Raw genomic sequence first — 24,531 nt, forward strand, 5'->3', positions numbered from 1 at the left:
GAAAAGACGAAAATAAATGATTGTAGTTCTATTTTGTTAATATAATAAACAACAGAGGATGAACACTCACCTAACACTTTATTAGGAACACCTGTACACCTACTTATTCATGTGATTATCTAATCATCCAATCGTGTGGCAGTAGTGCAGTGTATAAAATCATGCAGATACGGGTCAGGGGCTTCGGTTAATGTTCACAGCAACCATCAGAATGGGGAAAAAATGTGATCTCAGTGATTTTGACCGTGGCATAATTGCTGGTGCCAGACGGGCTGGTTTGAGTATTTCTGTAACGGATGATCTCCTGGGATTTTCACACACAACAGACTCTAGAGTTTACACAGAACAGTGCCAAAAACAAAAAACATCCAGTGGCAGTCAGCAGTTCTGCGGATGGAAATGCCTTGTTGATGAGAGAGGTCAACGGAGAATGGCCAGATTGGTTTGAGCTGACAGAAAGGCTACGGTAACTCAGATAACCACTCTGTACATTTGCAGAGAGCAGAATAGCATCTCAGAATGCACAACATGTCGAACCTTGAGGTGAATGGGCTACAACAGCAGAAGACCTTGTCGGGCACTTTATTAGGACCATAGTGTTCCTAATAAAGTGCACAGTGAGTGTATATACACTAAAAAAAAAAAAAAGGGTTGTTCACTTTACTTAATTAAAATTAACTAAAGCAACACAATTCTAGGACATTTTGACTTAAAAACTCATTACATTAAATTCAATTAAATTTGTAAAATTAAAGTTTACTTAATCCATTTGAGTAAGGTCCACATGAATATTTTTTGTAGCATTAATGAAACTGGCCAGGGAATGTCTCGATTACTGTTGTAACCTCTGTTCAATGATGGAGGGAACAAGACGTTATGTCGATGTAGTGACACTAGGGGTTGCCCTTGGGAGCCCCAAACACCTCTAATCTTTGAGAAAAGGCCAATGAGAATTGGCGAGTGGAATTTGCATGCCACTCCCCCGGACATACGGGTATAAAAGGAGCTGGCTCGCAACCACTCATTCACAGCCACCGCGATGGGTTGGAAAGCGCTAAGGGGCACTATGGGGACAATCGTGTCTAACGTACCTGTGGGTGGGGCCTCATGGCTGGGGGGAGCAGGGGATGCCACGTTAAGGAGCCTTGCTTCGTCTCAAACTTGTGGCGGCACTGAGGGGACAGGGGAGGAGGGACTTTTTGCCCGTCCTCGTAACTCGTCACAACTGCCTGGCCGTGGGTGTGAGTGTGAGTGTGGTGCGGTCGGGTGCGCGAAGGCGGGGGGTCGCTGTGATAACGGCAGTCGTAAACACCAACCGTGTGTCCCAAAGAGTGAGGAAACCTCTCTTTTTTTGAAAATGTGAACACAAACCAAAAGGGAACACAAGATTTACCTCCCGGCGCTCCACCGGGGGACGGAGTGGTCTGGATACCAGCTCCATTGTAGCAGCGAACATCTCCCTCCCTGGGTCGTCCGTCTCAGGGGCGCTTAGGAGCCTTCTGGGTCCTTGCACCTGGTCGTGAGGTGGGGGGCATCGGCTTCCTGCGGGGGGCTCTACGCTGGGGCTGAGAACTGGGCTCGGGCTGTGGCGGAGCTGCCTGGGCTTTCGCCGCCACAGGGGGACGCCCTCGGTGAGCAGACGGGGTACGGGATCATGAGCCGCGCCGGGGAAAGATGTGCTGTATCGCCTCAGTCTGCTTCTTCACCGCCTAAGTCTAGGAGATCTGGGAGATGGGAGCGTTGAGAAAGCGAGCCTTGTCGGTGTCCCTCATCTCGACCAGATTCAGCCTCAGGTGGCGCTCCTGGACCACCAAGGTGGACATCGCCTGCCCGAGTGCTCGCGCCGTGACCTTCATCGCCCGGAGGGCGAGGTCGGTCACCGAGCGCAGCTCCTGATCGGGATCAGGACTACCCATGTGCAGCTCTTTCAGTGCCTTGGCCTGGTGTACTTGCAGGAGGCCCATGGCATGCAGGGCGGAGGCGGCCTGCCCCACGGCACTGTAGGTAAATTAATAAAATTAAGTTGGACCAACATAAAAATATTAAGTTAGAGGAATCTAATAAAGTTGAGTTGAAGCAACTATACTGCACTGATTTGACCTAATCCAACTAAATTATGTTGGTTTAATGAAACTGAATTAAATTGCTTAAATTAAATTAAGTAAAGGTAATGAATTCGTTTTTTGAGTGTAGTTCCAATGGAGATAAATGTTACAGTATAAATATTTTACAGTCACATTTTCACATTTCTGGCCTCCTCATAGACACACACACACACACACACACACACACATACACTTTCATTATGCTCTAGATGGCAAAAAAAAAAATAATTAAATTATTGCCCAAATACAAGTTATCTCAAAATCATGCACAGACTGAAATCTTTAGTACCATTAGGAACACTTTATTTTATTTGATTTTCATCATCATTATTGTTTATTTTGCAGACATTATTTTCAATTTGAATCACTGTCATCCTCATCAACAGTAATGGTTTCTTTTAAATCATAACACAAGTGTTTTTGTTGTCAAAATGTACACATACAAGTAGCATATTTTAATGATCATGTTTTTAATATTTCATATTTACGCTTTAAACTAATCAAATTAAATTACAGTCAGAATTAAGTATTAAATGAACATGTACATACAGTTATTCAATACATACATAAAGAAAATAAATATAATTATCATAAAAATAAAAAATAAAAATGAAAATACACACATTTTACAAATTGTTCCCCAAGCTCTTAACCTCATATGTTAAATGTACACATAGTTTTAATTTTTTCGTCATATTGTCATATTCCCCGAAAGTTTTAGTTTGTTGTCATCTTGGTTGTTTGACATGCATCGCAACACAGAAGCTAAACAATTTCTTTCACTTGTTTTTCCCCGCCCCTCCCTCCCCCCCTGCGTTTCCTCCTTGGTACATCACTTGTTTTCTTTTATGGCTTGCGTTGTTAGAATTATTCTGTCCCTCAGGACACTTCAGGATGCTCATTTCTGCTGGTCACTTGCTTTGTCCGCAAGCATCTTGGCTCTCTCTTTATCTCCTAGTGTTTCTAGTCTATCTGCCACCAGCTTACCTTCAATGCCAGACATTTTTGCTGACTCTCTCCCCACACATTTTGTCTTTGATCTAAAGTTTTGAAATAAAAAACACCTAGCATTAATTGAGAAAGAATTGTGCCCTTTTGCTCTTTGCCTTACAGGTAGCTTTCACTGCAGTCTTTCTCAGGAGTTTCCTCTTGTGCTCGCGCTCTTGAAACTACAGTGAACTCTTCCAATCTTTCTTCAGCACACTTCACGCAGCCTGGCCCTTCAACTGTGCTATTCAGTACACTTCCTGTGCACCCTTAGACACTGCTTTCCTGTATGTAAACATCCCTGAATTTTCCAGGTTTGAGTGCGAATGACACTGCCACAAACATCTGTTTCTACTTAAAGACACAAGAGACCAATTCTAGGCAGTCAACGAAACCCATTCTGAGGAACTAGGGCTGTAGGCATCTCCACTGAAACAAAAGATGGAAAGACGAGAGAGTCCATCTACAAATGTCCCATCAGCACAGACACAGGAAGTGAGAAGAGAGAACGACAGAAAGAAAGATTAAACAGTCCGATTCCTCCAACCATCCCATTTCTTACCACACTCTCCGTGTCACACATTCTTCATGTCTTTTTTCTCTTTCTTCTCCATCCCTCTTTTCTTCTCCTCTTCTGTTATTGCAGAATGGTCAGACCAGTAGAGTTATATTTATAAATGTATATATTCATTGCTTTTTTTTTCTGCTTATCCCCCCTCCTCCCCTTGAATGAAATGTAAAGCCGGTTCCAGCTCTCTGATGACAGCGCCTCCTGTGGATGAGAGAAAGAATTGCAGCGCAGTGTGAGGGATTGCGTGACCTGAAGTTAACCCAAGGCAAAGTAGCTGAAGCAATGACTCACACAAAAACGGCAACAAAAACCCAAAGCAAATCAGGAATCACAATAAAAACATGAAAAACAACATCCTTCCAAATCAAGGTTAACGACAAACATTTGAAGGAGTGGTCTACTGCAGTACGGCGCAGTATGAAAACCCAACATTACATTTAAAGTGCTTCCGCTGAGCTTGTAAATGGGCGGAAGGAAGACTGAGACAAGTTTGGTTATTTCCATGTGTAGCTACAGGTAGCTAGTCATTCCCAGACTAACATGGAAAATACACCTGCAGAACTTTGTAGCTTTCCACAGGACTGGAACGCATGTAATTTTAAACGCATCAACTTACAATGCCCTATTAGTAGTACTCCCACATCCGTTTAACACATTACCATGTTTAAATCCATTTCACAAAATCTTTACAGATTTTCCCCTAAAAATAATTGCAGAAAAAACAAAGGAGTATGCAGATTCCATCTGAGCTTATAGTCATTCCTCACCTTTGCAGTCCCTCAACAGGAGTAGGTCCTCACTGAGCCAGATTCTGCCCTTGGAGATGCTACAGAGATACAGAGAGAGAGACAAGTGAGATATTTACTTGTAAAATTGGTTTCTCATCAGAAATAGCAAGGTCAACAGGGCCTATGTTTCAGCTTTCACTACTAAACCACTTTTGGCAACACATTCTCATAAGGAATTGTTGTTATAATAAAGTTTATTCGCCCACCACCAACATGCCACTTTGTCAAGGTTTTAACCTCCTTTTGGAGGATTCCTTGAAGGAATATTCTGGGTTCAATACAAGTTAAGCTCAGTCGACAGCATTTGTGGCAAAATGTTGATTACCAAAAAATATAATTTCGACTCGTCCCTTCTTTTCTTTAAAAAAAAAAAAGCACAAATCTGGGTTACAATGAGGCACTTACAATGGAAGTGAATGGGGCCAACCTGTAAACATTAAAATGCTCACTGTTTTAAAAGTATAGCCAAAAGACACATGCAATATGTGTGTTAACATGATTTTAGTGTGACAAAATCACTTACAAGCCTACAAATTTACAACTTTGTTCACAAAACAACGTAACGGCGTAAACCACGGCTCTTCAACTATACTTGCTTGCGTGGGACAGAATGTCCAGATGAAAACTCGAAGGGGGCCAAACATTTTTCTGTATTTTTCTTGGCTAGCACTTCATTGTAAGAAACATGTTAAAAAAAACTAAACACCCTTAATAATATGCACTTATTTAGATTAAAATAGCCAGGAATACATTACTTTGAAAATAAAAACATAGTGATCATTTTAACATTTTAGGGCTATTGTTTACAAACGATGAAAACTGAGGGAACACATTTAGATCTGCTACAGCACATATCTTTAACATTATCAAGCTTATCTTATATAGAACCATCAATTTACATAAAAATACATTTAAATTTAATACATTTCATATTCTTTTTGAAAAAGCAGAAAATGTCTATTCCCTTGCCTTTTCTCTATTATATCCTCTCATTCAGTGAGGGGAAAATATAGTTAATTAGTTAACACAGGAGCCAGATATTTGTGCAAACAATCATTGGTAATCGAAGAATAAACTGATTTGATGATGTTCAGGATGGAGAACGCTGATACAAAGCTGTATATAAAACCAAACAAACATATTCAGGATCGGCCTATAAGCGTGTATGCAGGTTCACGTTATCACTTTTTACGAGCACTAAAGACCCTAAAGAAATGAGACACGCCTGTTAACACGTGAAGCAGGGAGAATAAAAGCATTATTTTTTATTTTTTTTACGTTCGGATTTCATCATCAATTGCTCTTTTAATAAGGTTGTGCATATGAGCTGACACTATTTCTGTTACACCTGCAGTTATATTAGAATATTTTTTCAGTCTGTAGATTTGCACATTCTGCAGCTAGCATATACAGTATATATTTGCATTAATACATTTGATTGAATAAGATGCAATCAAGTGCTCACTTAAAATGTGCTGGTTCATGTTTTGCAAAGCAGTAAACTATGGCCAGAAAAGCTTAAACATGCGCTTTCCTTGCACACGCCAAGTGTTGTTAAACTCACTGCTGAATGCTATTTCGCATCTCTACTGAGCATTGTTAAACTCACCGATGAGTTTTGCGCAGAGAGCGCTCATTTGTTTCAGACTGCGAGCCGATTTTATTCAAATCAGTTGGAGGGCCAGATAAAAATTACTGGGGGGCCAGATGTGACCCTAGGGCCGCCAGTTGACTAGCCCTGCCTTAAACCCTAAAACGACTGTAAAAACAATGATTTAAACCACTTTACAGCTCAAATAATATACTCGTTTTAACAGAAGAATTCATGTAACTGCTTTTATAAAATTATAAGCTACACATTTCTGCCTTTCGATATTTGGCCTGATTCACTTCCATTGTAAGTGCCTCACAGTTACCTCGATTTTTGATTTTTTTCAAAGAAAAGGAGAGATGGTGTGCTGAGTGACTCCAGCCAGGTCTCCTAAGCAACCAAAGTGGCCCAGTTGCTAGGAAGGGTAGAGTAAAATGGGGTAACCTCCTCGTGGTCACGATTAGTGGTTCTCGCTCTTAATGGAGCGCGTGGTAAGTTGTGCATGGATCGCGGAGAGTAGCATGAGCCTCCACATGCTGGGAGTCTCCGCGGTGTCATGCACAAGGAGCCACGTGATAAGATGCGCGGACTGACTGTCTCAGAAGCGGAGGCAACTGAGACTTGTCCTTCGCCACCCGGATTGAGGTGAGTAACAGCACCACCACGAGGACCTACTAAGTAGTGGGAATTGGGCATTCCAAATTGGGGAGAAAAGGGGATAAAAAAAATTTTATAAAAAAAGAAGAAAAAAAAAGGAATGACGAGTCGAAATTAATTTTAGTGGTAATCAACTTTATGCCACAAATGCTGTCGATTGAGCTTAACTTGTATTGAACAAGGAATATTTATTTTAAGCTTTCACTATCCTCTGGTCTCTTGCTGTGACTTTTCACATTATTTGGATGTATTTTGTGAAATTAAAATAATTAAATTATTGTGACTATAAATGTATTTGCTAGTTACCCTCATATAAAGATATATAAATTGTTGTGTAGTGGATTAATGTACACATGCTTACTGCTTACATGCTACTGTGTGTTGCATTATCTATGTTATAATGCTATATTTCATATACACAGTGATAAAACAGTAACAATTGTAACTAAATTTTAATAAAAAATATCTCAACATACTGCAGTTGTATCTACTTCCGTATTCTGCATCAATCAACGTCATAATTCATTAAAATGTGATAACATCCGAGGATCACACACTTGATGGAATCCTCCAAAACTAGATATCAGACAGCAACATTTTGGTGGTGCCTGGATAAATATCATTTTCAATTTAGCATCCAACAAAAAACATCCAACCAGCATCCATTTACCAAAAGCATCCAACCCATCAACTCATATAGCTTAAAGGGATAGTTCACCCAAAAATGAAAATTCTCCCATCATTAACTCACCCTAATTCCATCCCAGAAGTCTGACTTTTTTTTCCCTGCTAAACACAAACTAAATTTTTTTGAAAAATACTCAGCTCTATAGGTCCATATAATGCAAGTGAATGGTGGCCAGAACTTTGAAGCTTCAAAAAGCACATAAAGGTAGCATAAAAGTAATCAATACAACTCTAGTGGTTAAATCTTCAGAATTGATATGATAGGTGTGGGTGAGAACCAGATCAATATTTAAGTCCTTTTTACTATCAATCTCCACTTTCACTTTCATATTCTTCTTTTGTTTTTGGCAATTCAAATTCTTTGTGCATATCACCACTTACTGGGCAGGAAGGAGAATTTATATTAAAAAAGGACTTAAATATTGATCTATTTCTCACCCACACCTATCATATCGCTTCTGAAGACATATATAAAACCACTATAGTTTAATCTATTTGAGATTACATTTATGCTGCCTTTATGTGCTTTTTGGACCTTCAAAGTTCTGGCCACCATTCACTTGCATTATATGGACCTATAGTGCTGAGATGTGTTCAGCATTAAAAAGAAAGTCATACACATCTGGGATGGCATGAGTGTGAGTAAATGATGAGAGAATTTTTATTTTTGGGTGAACTATTCCTTTAATACAAAATCTGCAACATATAACATAAATACAGGTGATATCTAAGATAAAAGTGAGACAGTCCGGTTATATATCTGTTTGGTGAGTTGGGCAGCATGTCTATGACTGTGTGTACTCTTAAGGGAGTATGTTAAGCGGTGAAAGCTCACCATCGCTCTGGACCTTCCTCAGGGTAACTGAGGGTGTAGAGATGGCTGAGGCACGGAAATTAGCAGGCAGGGTCTCTGAGGAATCAGAGGTCACCCCCCTCAGATCCTTCTCGCGGAACATCTTCCTCCAGGACGGAGAGCGGGTGAATGTCTTAGTGCCATCCTAGAGGGCGTGACAACAAGAAAGAAAGGTAGGAGTGGAACTTAGGTGAGTTACTACATCAGATGGGTTCATCTGTGTCAAGTAAGGTACCTCAGAAGGGAATTATTATGTAATTAATGTATTATGTAAATTAAGTAATTTATATCCCATGTCCTTTTAGTACAAAATACTATTAAACTTAAGTATCTTATTCTATACGTGCTCTAACTGGCATTGAGGCTACACAATGTAAAGGTAGAAAGAAGAATAACCCCTCTAAGGACATTAGCAGAAAAGAATGGTTTATTTCAGTCATGGGAGGCAAGGGATGATTATTTAACATCCAGCTGTGTTCATGTCCCAAGATGCTCACCTCGTCTGGCCTCCTCTCTGTTCCCATGGTGATAAGAGAGTTATATTCTTTCTCCAGAAGTTGTCGTGCCTGGATGTGGAATATAAACATACCTCAGATGTTATCAACCCCAACCGGTCATGAGTAGTAAGTAGTTGGTGCATTTAATATATCAAGCAGTCATTGCTTTGAGATTAGATGTATATTCAAATAGATCTATGAGTTTATATATAAATATTAAGGCTGTCAAAATACTAAAATAATTAATTGTGTTTAATATATACATTTTTTCCTTTGCAAAATATTCAGATTATCATAAGGACAGAAAACAAATATGTAAGAAATATGTTGATGCCACAGCTTGACAGTGTGTTTAACTTGTAGGTGATATGTCAGACAGGTGGAGTTCTGATAATTACCAAAATCCACCATAATAAGACTGCAAATGACTTTTGCTAAAAGTCCTGTATTAGATGGGATTTTGGATTGATATGATTTATTTGTATGAATATTTTTATTATATTACTTTCTTCATCATTTACTGAAAACAAGGCCTGTGTTTAGAACAGAACAGAATTTATTATAATGTCATATAAGGTAAATGTGTTAACTGCATTAAATAAATGTAATGGCATTAAACTAATTTAATTAACCTCAAAAGTTAATGTTAACTTTGGAAGCCCTTAAAATATATAGGTTATGTGTGAACTTGTAAAACATAAATATAAAGTATATTTGTAAGTTGTCCTCTCATTGTTACTAGACGTATGTTTCTATTAATATGCTCTATACCTGTGTGTTCTGGTTGGGTATTTGCAGGAGCAGTGCGAGATCAGTATAATCAAAGGTGTCATCCAGTGCGAGCAGGGCTCCATGCACTCCACTCTCTGTCAAATTATCTGCATACTCCTTCAGGCCGATAGACTGCACCCAGCACATCACACGCTCGTTTGACCACACCATCACATCTAGAGAGGAAGCAAACCCAGAACACAGTTCAAACACAAGGGCTGGACATTATGAATAGAATTCCTCTGATCATTATCATCACAGGATGATGAGATACGATGCCTCTGGATATCATTTTCTCTTGTAGTTGCACTCGATCTTTGATTGCCAGTGTGCATATGAACATGTGTTTTTGTTTCAAAGTTTTTGTCTCTGCTTTGCAATTCCAGTGGATTTCAGGGGCTTTGCATTTCTTATTTGTTGACTCAGTTTCTCAAAACCCAAGTTCAACAGAAAAGCAGGCATGCAATCACAGCCAACTGAATAAAATATGCCATTCAATTGGCCGCTAATACAAACAATACATCTGAATGTTCATGACTAGAGCAGATTTTACTTTGCTTATTGTATTATTACAAGCAAAAAAAAAAAACAAATTAGTAAGTAAATTCAGTCTGACTGTTCCCTATCTGTCACTCACTCGATGTTGTGTCAATGTAGTGACACTAGGGGTCACTCTTGGGAGCCCCAAACACCTCTGATTTAGAAAAAATGGGAATTGGCGAGTGGAATTTACATGCCGCTCCCCCGGACATATGGGTATAAAAGGAGCTGGCTCGCAACCACTCATTCAGATTTTCTCTTCGGAGCCGAGCGGTTGCGTTCAGTGCACTGAAATCAATCTCGCTACTATTCACCTCAAACTGCTGGATCTATGGAGCATTTTAGCGGCTTCTCCCCCTCTGCACTCGTGGAGTGCAGAGAACGCCCCTTGGCACTTCGGCAGAACAAAAAGAGTATATTCTAAAAGAGTATATTTTCTAACTAAAAGAGTGGCACTCATGGAACGTATTTTTAAAGATGCCTTTCCATTTGTGTATTATTCCTGGTTGCGGTCGTTATCCAAGCTGGTTAGTGTTATCGCTTCTGATGGCCACGATCGCTGTCTTACGTGTCTGGGTGCTACCCACGTGGAGACATCGTTCGTGGATGGGTCATGTCCTCATTGCGAGAACATGACTATGGCAACGTTGCGGTCGTGGCTTTCCTTCATAAGCGGGCAAGCCACCCCAGTGGCTCCCCGCCTCGGTCCTTCTACCTACGGGTATGAGGCTGCATCGGTTAGCGCTGGGAACGATTTGGGGACTTCAATGGGAGCACCTCCCACGGACCTCCCATTCCTCAGCACGCTCGCTTGCCCCGATCGGGCACTCGGATGAGACCACCGGCTAGTCTCAGGGTGAGTTTGAGCTCTTATTCGGAGCCCGGAAGACGATGAGCTCTCGATCACAGCATCGGAGAGCGGGTTCGTCCAGTCTGATGTGGAGGCTTCGGCTGGGCTTTCTCCTTCAGGTATGGTCGCCCAGTCTCAGTCCGACGCAGAGCTGATGGACATGCTTTCCCGGACGGCCGCGAGCGTCGGGCTAGAGTGGAAACCTCCACTCTCCCCTGAACCCTTGAGGCTCGACGATTGGTTCCTGGGCCCAGAGTGCCGCTCACGGCCGCGCGCCGCGTGGTAGACACAGTGGTAGACACGATCACTCAGGCTAGGGCTCCCTCTACAATGCGCCTGTATGCCTTGAAGTGGCGTCTGTTCGCCAAGTGGTGTTCTTCCCGACGCAAAGACCCCCAGAGATGCGCAGTCGGATTGGTGCTTTCCTTCCTGCAGGAGAGGCTGGAGGGGCGGCTGTCCCCCTCCACCTTGAAGGTGTATGTAGATGCCATTTCGGCACATCACGATGCAGTAGATGGTAAGTATTTGGGGAAGCATGACTTGATCATCAGGTACCTGAGAGGCGCTAGGAGGTTGAATCCCTCCAGACCGCGCCTTATCCCCTCGTGGGACCTCTCTGTAATCCTTCGGGGTCTACGGGGAGCTCCCTTCGAGCCCCTAGAGTCAGTTGAGCTTAAGGCACTCTCTTAGAAGACTGCCCTCCTGACTGCGCTCACTTCCATCAAGAGGGTAGGGGAACTGCAGGCGTTCTCTGTCAGTGAAACTTGCCTGGAGTTCAGTCCTGGCTACTCTCACGTGATCCTGAGACCCCGATCGGACTATGTGCCCAAGGTTCCCACGACCCCGTTTAGGGATCAGGTGGTGAACCTGCAAGCGCTGCCCTGGGAGGAGACAGACCCAGCCTTGGCGTTGCTGTGTCCGGTGCGTGCTTTACGCATCTATTTGGACCGCACGCAGAGCTTTAGAAGTTCCGAGCAGCTCTTTGTCTGCTTTGGCGGACAGCAGAAAGGGAGCGCTGTCTTCAAACAGAGGATCGCCCATTGGGTCATTGACGCCATCTTGATGGCATATCACGCTCAGGATGTGCCGCCCCCTGTGGGGCTACGAGCCCACTCTACTAGGAGTGTGGCGGCCTCCTGGGCCCTGACCAATGGCGCCTCTTTGGCAGACATCTGCAGAGTAGCGGGCTGGGCAACACCCAACACCTTTGTGAGGTTCTACAATCTCCGGGTTGAGCAGGTACGAGCAGGTAAGTTCTGGGACAGCTGGCCGGGTGTACCGCTTGCACATAGCGCCTTTCCCCTCCCCTGAGTTAAAGACGTGCGCTTTTGACTCCCAGTCGTGTTCACAAGTTTTGATCCCTGGATGACTTTCCTTCTTAGCCCTGTGGCAGACGAGTTTGCTGAGAAACTCGCTGCCGGCCCAGTACATGTGCTAACTAAGCCCTGTACTGGGGTAGGTGCTTCACATGCGCTGGTTCCCCATAGGTGACCCCATGTGATATATCTTCCGCTAAATCGTTTCCCTGTCGGTAAACTGTGTCATCCTTGGGCAGAGGTTCCTCTTCCCCCGGTCACTGTGTTTGTAGAGCTCCTCCCGCTTTGGGTAGGACCTACCATGGGGCTTCTCCACATGACATACGTCCGACAAGACTTGGTAAGACCATGTGATGTATTTCCACTCAAAATACCCCCCCCCCCCCCCACCCCCGGACGGGGTGTGGTCTCCGTGGTGTCTTCCCCTTGGGAGTGACACTTATGGCCCCTAGCCGGTAAACAAAATTCCACTCTTTTTGGGGAGAAAAAAGAGGAAAAGAGGCCACGGCTGTGCTAGCCTGGCTACAAGGCACACAGCGGTCTGCCCGTCTCGCACCGCCAGTCCACATAACACAGTTCAGCTTATTGTGGCGTTTCGTATTGGGACCCCTAGTGTCACTACATCGACACAGCGTCGAGTGAGTGACAGATAGGGAACGCCCTGGTTACTTTCATAACCTCCGTTCCCTGATGGAGGGAACGAGACGTTGTGTCCCTCTTGCCACAATACTGAACTACCCACTGAAATGGCCGGGACCTTGTCTCGGCTCCTCAGCACAAAACCTGAATGAGTGGTTGCGAGCCAGCTCCTTTTATACCCATATGTCCAGGGGAGTGGCATGCAAATTCCACTCGCCAATTACCACTGGCCTTTTTTCAAAATCAGAGGTGTTTGGGGCTCCCAAGAGTGACCCCTAGTGTCACTACATCGACACAATGTCTCGTTCCCTCCATCAGGGAACAGAAGTTATGAAAGTAACCAGGACGTTTTCCCCCACAAAGGATTCCCACACCTTTTGACCAACGAATATACATGACTTTTCCAGTCATTTATGCTTTCTGAATAAGGACCTTAACTACACTCAAAAGAAGCCATTTCTAGCTGACAAAATGTTTTACAGCTGAGCATAACTAGAAAAATGTATAGTCACTATAGAAATTTCCATGACTTTTGTAGGATTCACAGATTTTTATTACTTTTCTATGGAGCCCTTTAGAGGACAGGGTGGAATTTTTTTTTCTGAAATAGTTTTTTTTTTTTTTTACATTTTACATTAATGCATTTGCCAGATGCTTTTATACAAAGTGACTTACAGTGCACTTATTACAGGGACAATCCCCCCGGAGCAACCTGGAGTTAAGTGCCTTGCTCAAGGACACAATGGTGGTGGATGTGGGGATCGAACCGGCAACCTTGTGCTTACCAGTTCCGTGATTTAGCTGACTATGCCACCACTCCAGTTTTGCGTGCCCACGCAATAAGTTAGGTGTGCCCTTGCAATAAGTTTTGCATTCCCTTGCTATAGTTTGCTTTCCCTCGCAATAAGTTTTGCATTCCCTTGCAATAGTTTGCGTTCTCTCGCAATAAGTTTTGTGTTCCCTCGCAATATTTTGCGTTCCCTCGCAATAAATTTTGCGTTCCCTTGCAATAAGTTTTGCATACCTTTGCAATAGTCTGCGTTCCCTCGCATTACATTTTGTGTTCCCTCACAATAGTTTGCGTTTCCTCGCAATACATTTTGTGTTCCATTGCAATAAGTTTTGTTTTCCCTCGCAATAGTTTGCGTTTCCTCGCAATAAGTTTTGCATTCCCTCGCAATAAATTTTGCATGTCCTCGCAATAGTTCTGCGTTCCCTCGTAATAAATACCATGGTTTTACTACAGTAACCATATTTTAACCATGATATTCATAGTGAAACCATTGAGATAAAACTATATTGTAGACTGTAGTAACCATAGTTTTTGGTAGAAATCACAGTTTTTCTATAGTACTATTTAAGTAACCTTGACTGTTGTATGCTAACCATGGGTCTCATTCATACAACAGTCATCATTTTCATAAATATATGAGTCAATTTGGAGTAATTTGCATGTGAAATGGACCTTCCTGAAAACTCATAGTGGGGATCGAACCGGCAACCTTCTGCTTACCAGTTCCATACTTTAGCCGACTATGCCACCACCACTCAAGTTTGCCCTTGCGATACGTTTTGCATTTCCTCGCTATAGTTTGCTTTCCCTCGCAATAAGTTTTTAATTCCCTCGCAATAAGTTTTGCGTTCCCTCGCAATATTTTGTGTTCCCTCGCAATACGTTTTGCATTTCCTCGCAATAAGTTTTGCATTGCCTTGCTATGGTTTGCATTCCCTCGCAATAAGTTTGCATTCCCTTGCAATAGTTTGCGTTCCCTCGCAATACGTTTTCTATTCCCTCGCAATAAGTTTTGCTTTCCCTCGCAATGGTTTGCATTCCCTCGCAAAAACTTTTGCTTTCCCTCGCAATAGTTTGTGTTTCCTCGCAATACGTTTTTCATTCCCTAGCAATAAGTTTTGCATTCCATCGTAATAGTTTTGCTTTCCCTTGCAATAGTTTGCGTTCCCTCGCAATAAGTTTTGCATTCCCTCGCAATAAGTTTTGCGTTCCATCGCAATAAGTTTTGCATTCCCTCGCAATACGTTTTGCTTTCCCTCACAATACATTTTGTATTCCTTCGCAATACGTTTTGCTTTCCCTCACAATAGTTTGCATTTCCTCGCAACAAGTTTTACGTTCCATCGTAATAAGTTTTGCGTTCCATCGTTATAAGTTTTGCATTCCCTTGCAATATGTTTTGCATTCCATCGCAATAAGTTTTGTATTCCCTCACAATACATTTTGCATTCCTTCGCAATACGTTTTGCGTTCCCTCGCAATAATTTGCGTTTCCTCGCAATACGTTTTGCATTCCTTCGCAATACGTTTTGTGTTCTATCACAATAAGTTTTGCTTTCCCTCGCAATAGTTTGCGTTCCATCGCAATAAGTTTTGCATTCCCTCGCAATAGTTTGAGTTCCCTCGCAATACGTTTTCTATTCCCTCACGATAAGTTTTGCATTCCCTCACAATAGTTTGCGTTCCCTCGCAATAGTTTGCATTCCCTCGCAAAAAGATTTGCTTTCCCTCGCAAAAGTTTGCGTTTCCTCGCAATACATTTTTCATTCCCTCGCAATAAGTTTTGCGTTCCATCGTAATAAGTTTTGCTTTCCCTCACAATAGTTTGCATTACTAAGTAAATACTTTACTTAGTAATGCACACAAAAGTGTCACTGAACTACAGTGCAGAGAGCTGTGAGCAGGAAAAGCTATTCACTCATGCTTAATATAGTCTCAAACGGCATGAAAACATCTGTGTTGCTAAGTGATGATTAATTCTACATCAGTGAAAACATCTGTTTTTAATTAAGGTACTGAATCAGCACCTTTAAAACAACTCACTCGACTGCATGATTAAGAATGTGATCTGTGCATTATGGCCACTTTGATCAGTTCCTCTGCAAATGTGAAATCTCTATTGTTCCATTGAATCCTGTGCATAATGGAAGGCTGGGCCATACAACAGTTTCCAAACGTCATTGCTGGTAATGTGCTGTATGTTATTATTAACAAATGCACTCTGTGTAAACACCCTTCCTTTCTCTCTGACATATTCTCATTCACTGTCCAGTGTTTTGATGTACTGTACATTCCATTTGTGACTGTTGTTTTTTGTTCTCCTTTTACACAGTGTGCTCATGATTGATAGTCTGAAGCAAAAGATCCAGATGATATAATTAAAATAGAACTTGGAAAGTCATCAGAAAAGGAATACGTCCTGAAATCGCTGATAAAAACACCAGCTTAGACCAAAATGAATTTCCATGCAGTTCCAAGCTGGTTAGTGTTGGTTGTAGTTGCTGTAGCTCAACTTGTAGGGCACTGCACTAACAAAGTATACCTTGAATGCACTGTAAGCATGGTGAAGCTTTTTAATTTTATTTTATTCTGATCAAGAAAGTCTTGCTTTTTAAAAAAAGTTACAAGAAGTCTGTTGGTGACACCATCCCTCCATGCATCCAAAACACAACATCTACTGGTGACCAGTCACTCTGGACTTTTCAGCAGGGATAACACTTTTGAAAGGACATTTTTGAGAGCCAGTGTTGGGCATCTAGTTAGCTGAGAGAAGTACAACAGTGAGGAATAGCATCCTTATCTCAGGAAGAAGGATAAGAGAAAGATGAAGTAACAGATAGAAGAACCTTTATTCTGGTGCTGGCTCTCATCTCTCCTCCTCTCCAGCTCCTTGCGGTCATAGTTGAGGCGCTTCAGGCACATGATGCCATAATGCAGGCTCACCCTGGGGGGGTCAAAAGGTCATAAGGATCAAGAAAAAGGTTATCTAAATTCATTAGGACACAAAGTGTTACAAGAACTGACCCCAGGCACATTAGGAAAGGCCCTGAGACACACACTTGCACAATGAGAATACTTATTGATTATTGATTGATTAGCATTGGATAGAATGAGCAGGAATGTGGGGAAACACAGGAAAGAGGTTAAAATGATAATCAGATTTAGACACTGTTGTCAGAATAAGACTGTATACACATTGAACAGTTTAAACATGCCAGAAGCATACATTTCATGAATCGATTCATTTAAATGGTTCAGAAACAGATTCATCGATTCGAGATTTAACGCAAAGTAGGGTTGGGAAAACGGTTCAGTTTTTTAGTGAATCAAAAACACGTATACATCTGTCAGAATGGATACTGAATTAATCTTATATTGATGTGCAAGTTATGAATGTCCAACTCGAAATGAAATAAGAACTATTAAAGTCTCACAAGCCTGAAGCACAACATTATGCTACATAGCTGTATCTGGAACAGTTATTGTTATATATTGTCGTACTTCAGACCTGTTTGACTTCAATCAGGCAGTACAGTTACTCACTGGTTGTTCATTTGACAATGTGTAGTACACATGAGTTGATGTAATCAGGGAAATTTAAAAAAAGAACAAATTAATGAATGAAATATGTTATCACAATTCTTGTTTGTTAAGATTTTATATTTAATATATAGTTAGGATCAATTATTGGATTGCATTTATGCCTCTAAAAAGACTACAGACATGCCTTTTACAAGAATTGTATGTAATTTATTTCTGATTTCTTATAATGGCTCTGTAGAAACCTAAAATGATCTCATAATTTGGAAACAGGCTGCTGAGGGCTGTAAATCTAAAGCATTGCATTTCTTATTACCAAATAATTCATCCTCAAAAATACTGAAAGAATCGTTAAGAAGAATCGGAACTGGAATTGTTAAGAGGAATCGGAACCAGGACAGCCCATTACCTGGGAGTGGTGGTAGATGACCAGCTTAACTTCACTGCCCACATCTCATCAACCACATGGTCCTGCAGGTTCGTGCTTTAAAACATCAGGAAAATCAAACCCTTCCTGTCTGAATATGCTGCAGAGCTCCTGGTCCAAGCTCTGGTCATCTCAAGACTAAACTACTGTAATGCCCTGTAGGCTGGCCTCCCAGCTAGCACGATTAAGCCACTGCAGATGGTCCAGAACACAGCAGCTCTTCCTTCTAAGCTAGCTTACTGCAGCCACTTTGAGATCTTCGGAGTGCGATACTGCAGATATTGTTGACTTTTGTATGACAAATTGCTTGCTACGTTCCTCATTTGTAAGTTGTTTTGGATAAAAGCATCCGCTAAATGACTAAATGCAAATGTTAAGGGGAATCTGAAACCGGAATCGCTAAATTCCTTACGAGTCCCATCCCTACTGGAAAGATTTAACAGAAGTGCATAGCTACATGTTTTTTTTTTTTTTTTTTTTTTTTTTGGTAGAAAAATTAATGTTTAGTTAAATACAGCAGTTTATCACTATATTTTCAAATAAATTAAACAGATTGTGTCAACTATTCTCCCTTACAGTAGAGTGATTTACAAATGCTTTGCAAATTTCAACCGAATCATTAAAAAGAACCATTTGAAAGAACAATTAGTACACAAAATGGACATAATTAAAACATTTATCCTTACAATCCTTGTGATGTAAAAGACAATACCTGTGGAAACTGTCCACCATTTTGAGCTGCCCACGTAGCTCTTTCTTGGTCAGATGGTCCAACATACGAGCGTCCACCAGTGACTCCATGAAGTAGCTCCTGTACTGGGGCAAACCCAGACTCGGCAGCCAATCGTTGCCCACCCACTCATGGTTCATATCTCCATAGGCCAGGATCTAGCACAGGGGAAAACCACAAAACATTTCAAATATACAGTACTTTACATCACAGTTGTATACCAGTTCACTCCTGGCAATGTGCTTTTGATGCCTACAAATCCAAATGACTTCCCGTTTATACTATAAACAGCAATTAAAGGTGAAGTGTGTAATTTCTTCAATATTAAAATACCTATCCCAACTAAAATTGCAGAGACAACTATAAGTAAGTCACTTATAGTTAACTTTGGGACAATATTGCTCTGTTTGTCTGAGCATCCCAACAAGCCTGACACAGCAACATTGGCTCAAATGAGTTTAGGGCGGGACTATTTATTGTCTGACCAATGGCAAAACAGTCCTTATTTTTCTGTTTGGTGACACTGTTGGCACAGAAATTCCACACTTCACTTTTAAGTGGTTTTTTTCAGTGTTACATATTATGTTCATTCAATACATACAATTAGATTCTTATCAGTTTATTATACATGCAATGTTCAATGATAATTGTATGTGATTTTGATACTAATACACACCTACTTTAAGCTTTACTATAAGATCATATTGCCTCAACTATCTGATGGCACAATCAGCTCTGAAAGTGTTTGATGGAGGTATTGACATTACCCACCTGATCCCAGCTAATCTCTTTCAGCTCCTTGCGTGCGGAGGCGACAGCATGATAGGGGGAGAGAGGTGAGGAAGAGGAGATAAAGAATGAAGCAGAAGGGCAGCAGGAAAGACACATCGATGGACAGGAAGAGGAAAGAAGGATGAAGAGGGAAAGCAGGAAGAGAGGTACAAAGGGAGGAACAGTTTGTTAGTGACCGGGTCATTAGTTGGAAGCAGTTCACACTGAAACAGAAAAAAGAGGGAAAGTTGAGGATGTTCAATGCTACAGCCTAGCCAGACACACAGAGGGGGAGAGAGAAAGAGAGAGACACATCAACACATGTCCAGTCACTCCACTCTCTCCTCATGTCGCCTCTCAAATTGTCCTCTAGGGGGCAGAGCATTCTACAATCCACAAATCATGTAATATTTTTAATCAATGAGTTTTACACTTCAAACCTACAACTAAAAAGGCAAGAACAGTCTAATAATAATAAAATAATATAATATCGTTTTTAAATAATAAAAACGGAATATTAGTTCTGTGCTGGAAGTGTAATCAGTAATGGGTATTTTGCATCATGTTTTCTTAAAGACCCCATGAAATAAAAACTGGAGTTTAGTGGCTTTGTCTGTTAGCTTTAAAGTAATCTACTGTATATGCAGGTGTACACCTAAAAGCTGACAAAAGTCACTTTTAGCAGAGCAAATATATTGATGACTCATCTTGCACTACACAGATCATCCAATCAAATATATAGAATGAGAATGTCCCTCCTCAAAACACCATCTGCTCCTGACTAGGAAGTAGCAAACAAATGTTAATGGCTGTAAATAGGGCTGTCACGATTAGGAAATTTGGCTGACAATTAATTGTCTCTTTTAGGGCTTTAACGATTAATTGTCATCTAAATTTTCATATTTCTTAAGGTGCAAGTGTGCTTCATAAACCTTTTACATATTTAACTTCAAATATATAAATAAAATAATAAAATAGGGATGTATGATTTCCTTTTAAGGATTTAAAACTATATGAATGACATGAAAAATAAATGTTTAAATATCAAAACATTTCTAAATACTTAAAATATGTCTCTCTTTTTGGTCAACTTTAGTTTTGGTCAATTTTACATTTATACTGTTGTTTTTTTAAATATATATATATATATATATAATATAAAGTATATGTTTTTATTGTATTTATATAATAAAATATAATATAATTTTATATTAATATTATGCAATAGTAAAATATTTCTTTTGTAATTAATTCCCTTTCACACGTTATTTTAATGCTCTTTGATTAAACCCACAAGCCCTTATTTTTCATGAAGCAAAAGCTTTGAGATTTTGTTTCATCATTTTATCACTCCACAGAAATAGAGTAAGCATGTTTCTCATCCTAGTTAAGCGTGTCATTAACTCTGCATATATGAACCCGTTATGACCAGGGACATTTGCCATTACACGATCGTTTAAAGTGAAGCTGGAGCACTTTGCGTTCACTATCAAATTTATATTTGTCTATATTTTTGTGGGAGTTCGGCGCGAGCCTCTGCTGACGGTGCGTGCATCACAGCGCTTGAGAACCTTCACGCTGACATCCGCAGTGCAGCTCAGTAAGTCTTGGCCGTTTATATATTCGCTTAAAATTCCCTTATTTGGGCATTAAAATATGATTGGAATTTGAAGTGAACAATAAGAGCAAATAACCACGATCAGACAGTTATTTAATAATCACGAGCTGTGAGGTAAGTAAAGGCTATTTGCTAATTAAAAAGAAGGGACACACCCTTTAATTTGTCCTGTTTCATCACAGTGATAACCAAGCGATTTCATGGGGTCTTTAAATGTATTGTAGTTGTTGACTTGATGGACTTCTACTTCTCTCAAACTAGTAACCTGTCAGAACAGCATTAATGTGAAGAGTCAAAATATTGAAAGTGCAGCTACTAACTGGTTTGGTAGCTGCAGTCAGGGATTCCATCTCAGCATGGGTCATCCACACGTTACTGGTTGACTGTGGTAAGACAGCATAGACAGCACAAAAGAGATACATATGGTTATCAGTATTTTTATACAAAAGAAAAGTTAGTACAATTTTTAGCAACATAAGTATTTGTCCTTTCGTTTAACAAACTACATTCATTAAACATTGTTTTCTTTCCAATTCAATCATTTGTTTTTAATTTGCGATAATAGCTGGAAATTTTAAAGCAGTAATGTTACTCTGTGATATCTACAAACTTCATAAACACTTTAACTGGTACATGATGCAAAACAATACTGATTTGTTTACAATTTATAACCCATTTTAACTGATGCTTGCAAGACTATCACAAGTCACTGTATTATTATTTACTACAATTTATGTATTTTAATAAGAAGATCTCCATCATTTCATGTTTTCATGATGCAAATGTGTGTATATGACCATACAGAGCGTGTGCTGGCCGGGGCAGAGGGGCTGGTCAGGGACACCATCTCCTGAATGGCCAGTCTCAGTTTGAGGCGGTGCAGAGGGTTACTGATGCCGATCTCTCTCTGGATCTCTGTGTCTGATAGGTTAGCCATTATAGCTCCACTCTTCACATTAGCACGACATGCTGCCACATACCATGCTGGCATGCCCACCCACAGCTGAGAGAGAGAGAGGTGATCTTTAGTAAATGTACAAGGATATCAAAATAAATACCACTAATATTTCATGGGGCTCTACATATAAGGCTAACTCACAAAAATGCAATTAACAGGGTCATTTTCCATGACCTTTCCAACTTTTTGTGATTACTGAATAAGAATTAAAAAAAAAAAAAGATTCACTGAAAAGCACGGACTCATAAGAAAGATTTGTTTACCAATCAGACATCATTGTGGCTTGCCTGTTTTTCTATACAACAGAAATACAGTACCTAGCCCATGAAATGTTTTAGAGCAGAATGTAACTAGAAACATGTTTATTCACAGTAGTCATTTCCATGAGCTTTAAGATATTATTAATTTCCATGAATTTTCCGTGCCTGGAAAACACTATTTTAAAATTCCCTGGAAAGACCACGGACTACGATTTATAATTATATTGAATTATACTACGATATTACACTACATTAGACCATACGATATTTCCAAACATAATAGCATATAAAGTATATCAATATAGAACTACACAATCTATATTTTTACTCATGCAATGCTCATATATGGAGCCATACTTCCAGCCAGGAGACAACAGTGGGTCCATCCCAGGATGCAAAGGGCAGGCCCTGTCGGCATGCCTCCTCCAACAGTTCATGTCTGAGAGAAAGAAAGAGATGTCCATTTTTATGCAAAGAATGAAAGAATAAGACATTTCCTTCAAAAAAGAAGACTTAATGGATCATGATGAGAGTAAAATTACTTTTTCTTGCTACGACGATCCTTGTCCACTGGACCGGCCATCTTAGTGAGCCCGAGGGGATCCACAGAGCCCAGGTCATCTGAGGGGGTGGAGGCTACAGGAGACACAGAGGTTAAGAGTGACAAAAAAGAACAAAGAAAAGCAACAATAACTTAGAATAAAAGAATAAAATAAACAGGACTGAATAAACTGTTGTTTTTAAACACCTTGCTGTCCATTAAAGGAAAGTCCGGTTTCAATATAAGTTAAGTTCTATTGGCAAAATCTGCAGCATGCTGACGATTACCATATAAATTACTTTCGAAAACACTATTTTAACACTGTTTTTATCCTGGGTTAATGCCTTGCCCTGTAGACTTCCATTGTATATGCATTACTGTAAACATGGTTTTATTTTGTTTATACCTTACAAACTGACGGATGAGTCAAAATTATTGCCTGTGCTAATTGGCAGATGCTGTCAATAGAGCTTGTTTTGAACCCGGAAAATTCCTTTTAGAAATGTTTTTCTGCGATTCTTTGAGGATATTACTCTGCAGGGGCCAGATTCAAGAAAATGTTCTTAAGAAAAAAATTAAGAAAGTTCTTAATTTTTGTTATGTAAAGTGTGTGAGATGTGTTAGTTTAACAACACTACCCACCATAGGAGAATCTACTTGCTGGTAACCATTTGATAACTTTTAATTTTACATGGAGGAAAAAAAAAGAAACAAATACTGCAGTAGACAAGAGGCTGTTGAGGAAATTACTACATGGAAATAGTTCTCCTTGGGAAGTTTTATAATTATATCATGTCGGAAAGTGGGAAAGGATAGTGACGACAGTCTCTGCTGTGGCCAGCTCTGATAGGGATGTAGATAGGAGGTGAAAAAGAAAGTCTCAGCTTTCTAATGTAATAATTATTATGTTTCTATGAACTCTAAAGATCGTGGAGAGAGAGCGCTATATGCAGCGGATCCGTTTGAATTGACCAGCATGTTTGATCACCACATTAAGAAGCTTCAAAACAACATTTATTGTTTGAATTTGGTATTAACATTGACATGGTTTACAAGCTGAAAATAAAAACAGCATAAAACACAAAACAGTCAAAAACATGTTTTGACGCTGACTACCAGCCCTGGAGTCACGAGTTCGAATCCAGGGTGTGCTGAGTGACTCCAGCCAGGTCTCCTAAGCAACCAAATTGGCCCGGTTGCTAGGGAGGGTAGAGTCACATGGGGTAACCTCCTTGTGGTCGTGATTAGTGGTTCTCGCTCTCAATGGAGCGTGTGGTGAGTTGTGCGTGGATCGCGGGGAGTAGCATGAGCCTCCACATGCTGGGACATATGCACAACGAGCCACTTGATAAGATGCGCGGATTGACTGTCTCAGAAGCGGAGGCAACCGAGACTTGTCCTCCGCCACCCGGATTGAGGTGAGTAACCACGCCACCACGAGGACCTACTAAGTAGTGGGAATTGGACATTCCAAATTGGGGAGAAAAAGAGATAAAAAAATAAAATAATGTTTTGGTCTAAAATCCTATTTCTACATAAACAGCCCTTTGCGACTTCTCAGCATGATAGAAAGCATCACATTTGAAAGAACCCAGTAAATTCATTAAACATCTAAACTTTTAGGATTTATGACAACTGTGAGGTTAAGATTTAAGATGATAAAAATCGGAAATTTCAATGCTTCTTAAGTTTTTACTTAAGAACAATCTTAAGAAAAAAGATAAGAACTTAAGAAGTTTTTGTTGGGAATACAAAATATTCTTAACTTTTTCTTAAATTAGAAATTAAGAAGAAAATGGTAGTTAAGAAGAATTTTCTTCTTAAGAACGTTTCGTTAATCTGGCCCCAGGACTCGTATTCACATTTTTCATTAAACACTATTTCTTTCCAAATAAGGAGAAAATATGCAACAAATAATTGTTTTTAATTTGCAATAATAGCTGAAAATTTTACAGCTATAATGTTACTCCATGAATTCATAAACCCTTTCGCTGGAAAATTTTGGCATAAAATGCAAAACATTATTGATTTGTTTATAATT

General features: G+C 40.3%; 1 protein-coding gene across 3 annotated transcripts in view; it reads right to left on the reverse strand.

Moving 5' to 3' along the window:
* Positions 1-2,397: 2,397 nt before the first annotated feature.
* Positions 2,398-24,531, reverse strand: part of ppfia3 (PTPRF interacting protein alpha 3) — an 80,648-nt gene continuing 58,514 nt past the window's right edge. The window contains exons 21-32 of one of the 3 annotated variants that reach the window (XM_051716866.1): positions 22,492-22,585; positions 22,307-22,388; positions 21,534-21,734; positions 21,052-21,114; positions 19,114-19,140; positions 18,325-18,500; positions 16,492-16,589; positions 9,508-9,683; positions 8,737-8,805; positions 8,222-8,384; positions 4,431-4,489; positions 2,398-3,864 (exon numbers count right to left, since the gene is read on the reverse strand). In XM_051716866.1, the coding sequence (XP_051572826.1) occupies positions 4,443-4,489; positions 8,222-8,384; positions 8,737-8,805; positions 9,508-9,683; positions 16,492-16,589; positions 18,325-18,500; positions 19,114-19,140; positions 21,052-21,114; positions 21,534-21,734; positions 22,307-22,388; positions 22,492-22,585 (1,196 nt within the window). In that variant the 3' untranslated portion in view covers positions 2,398-3,864; positions 4,431-4,442. Of the gene's footprint in view, positions 3,865-4,430; positions 4,490-8,221; positions 8,385-8,736; positions 8,806-9,507; positions 9,684-16,491; positions 16,590-18,324; positions 18,501-19,113; positions 19,385-21,051; positions 21,115-21,533; positions 21,735-22,306; positions 22,389-22,491; positions 22,586-24,531 lie in introns of those variants that run through there. The other 2 variants (XM_051716867.1, XM_051716868.1) reach the window with 2 other exon arrangements.

The sequence above is a fragment of the Myxocyprinus asiaticus genome, chromosome 14 (genome assembly GCF_019703515.2).
Source record: "Myxocyprinus asiaticus isolate MX2 ecotype Aquarium Trade chromosome 14, UBuf_Myxa_2, whole genome shotgun sequence".
Lineage (NCBI taxonomy): Eukaryota > Metazoa > Chordata > Actinopteri > Cypriniformes > Catostomidae > Myxocyprinus > Myxocyprinus asiaticus.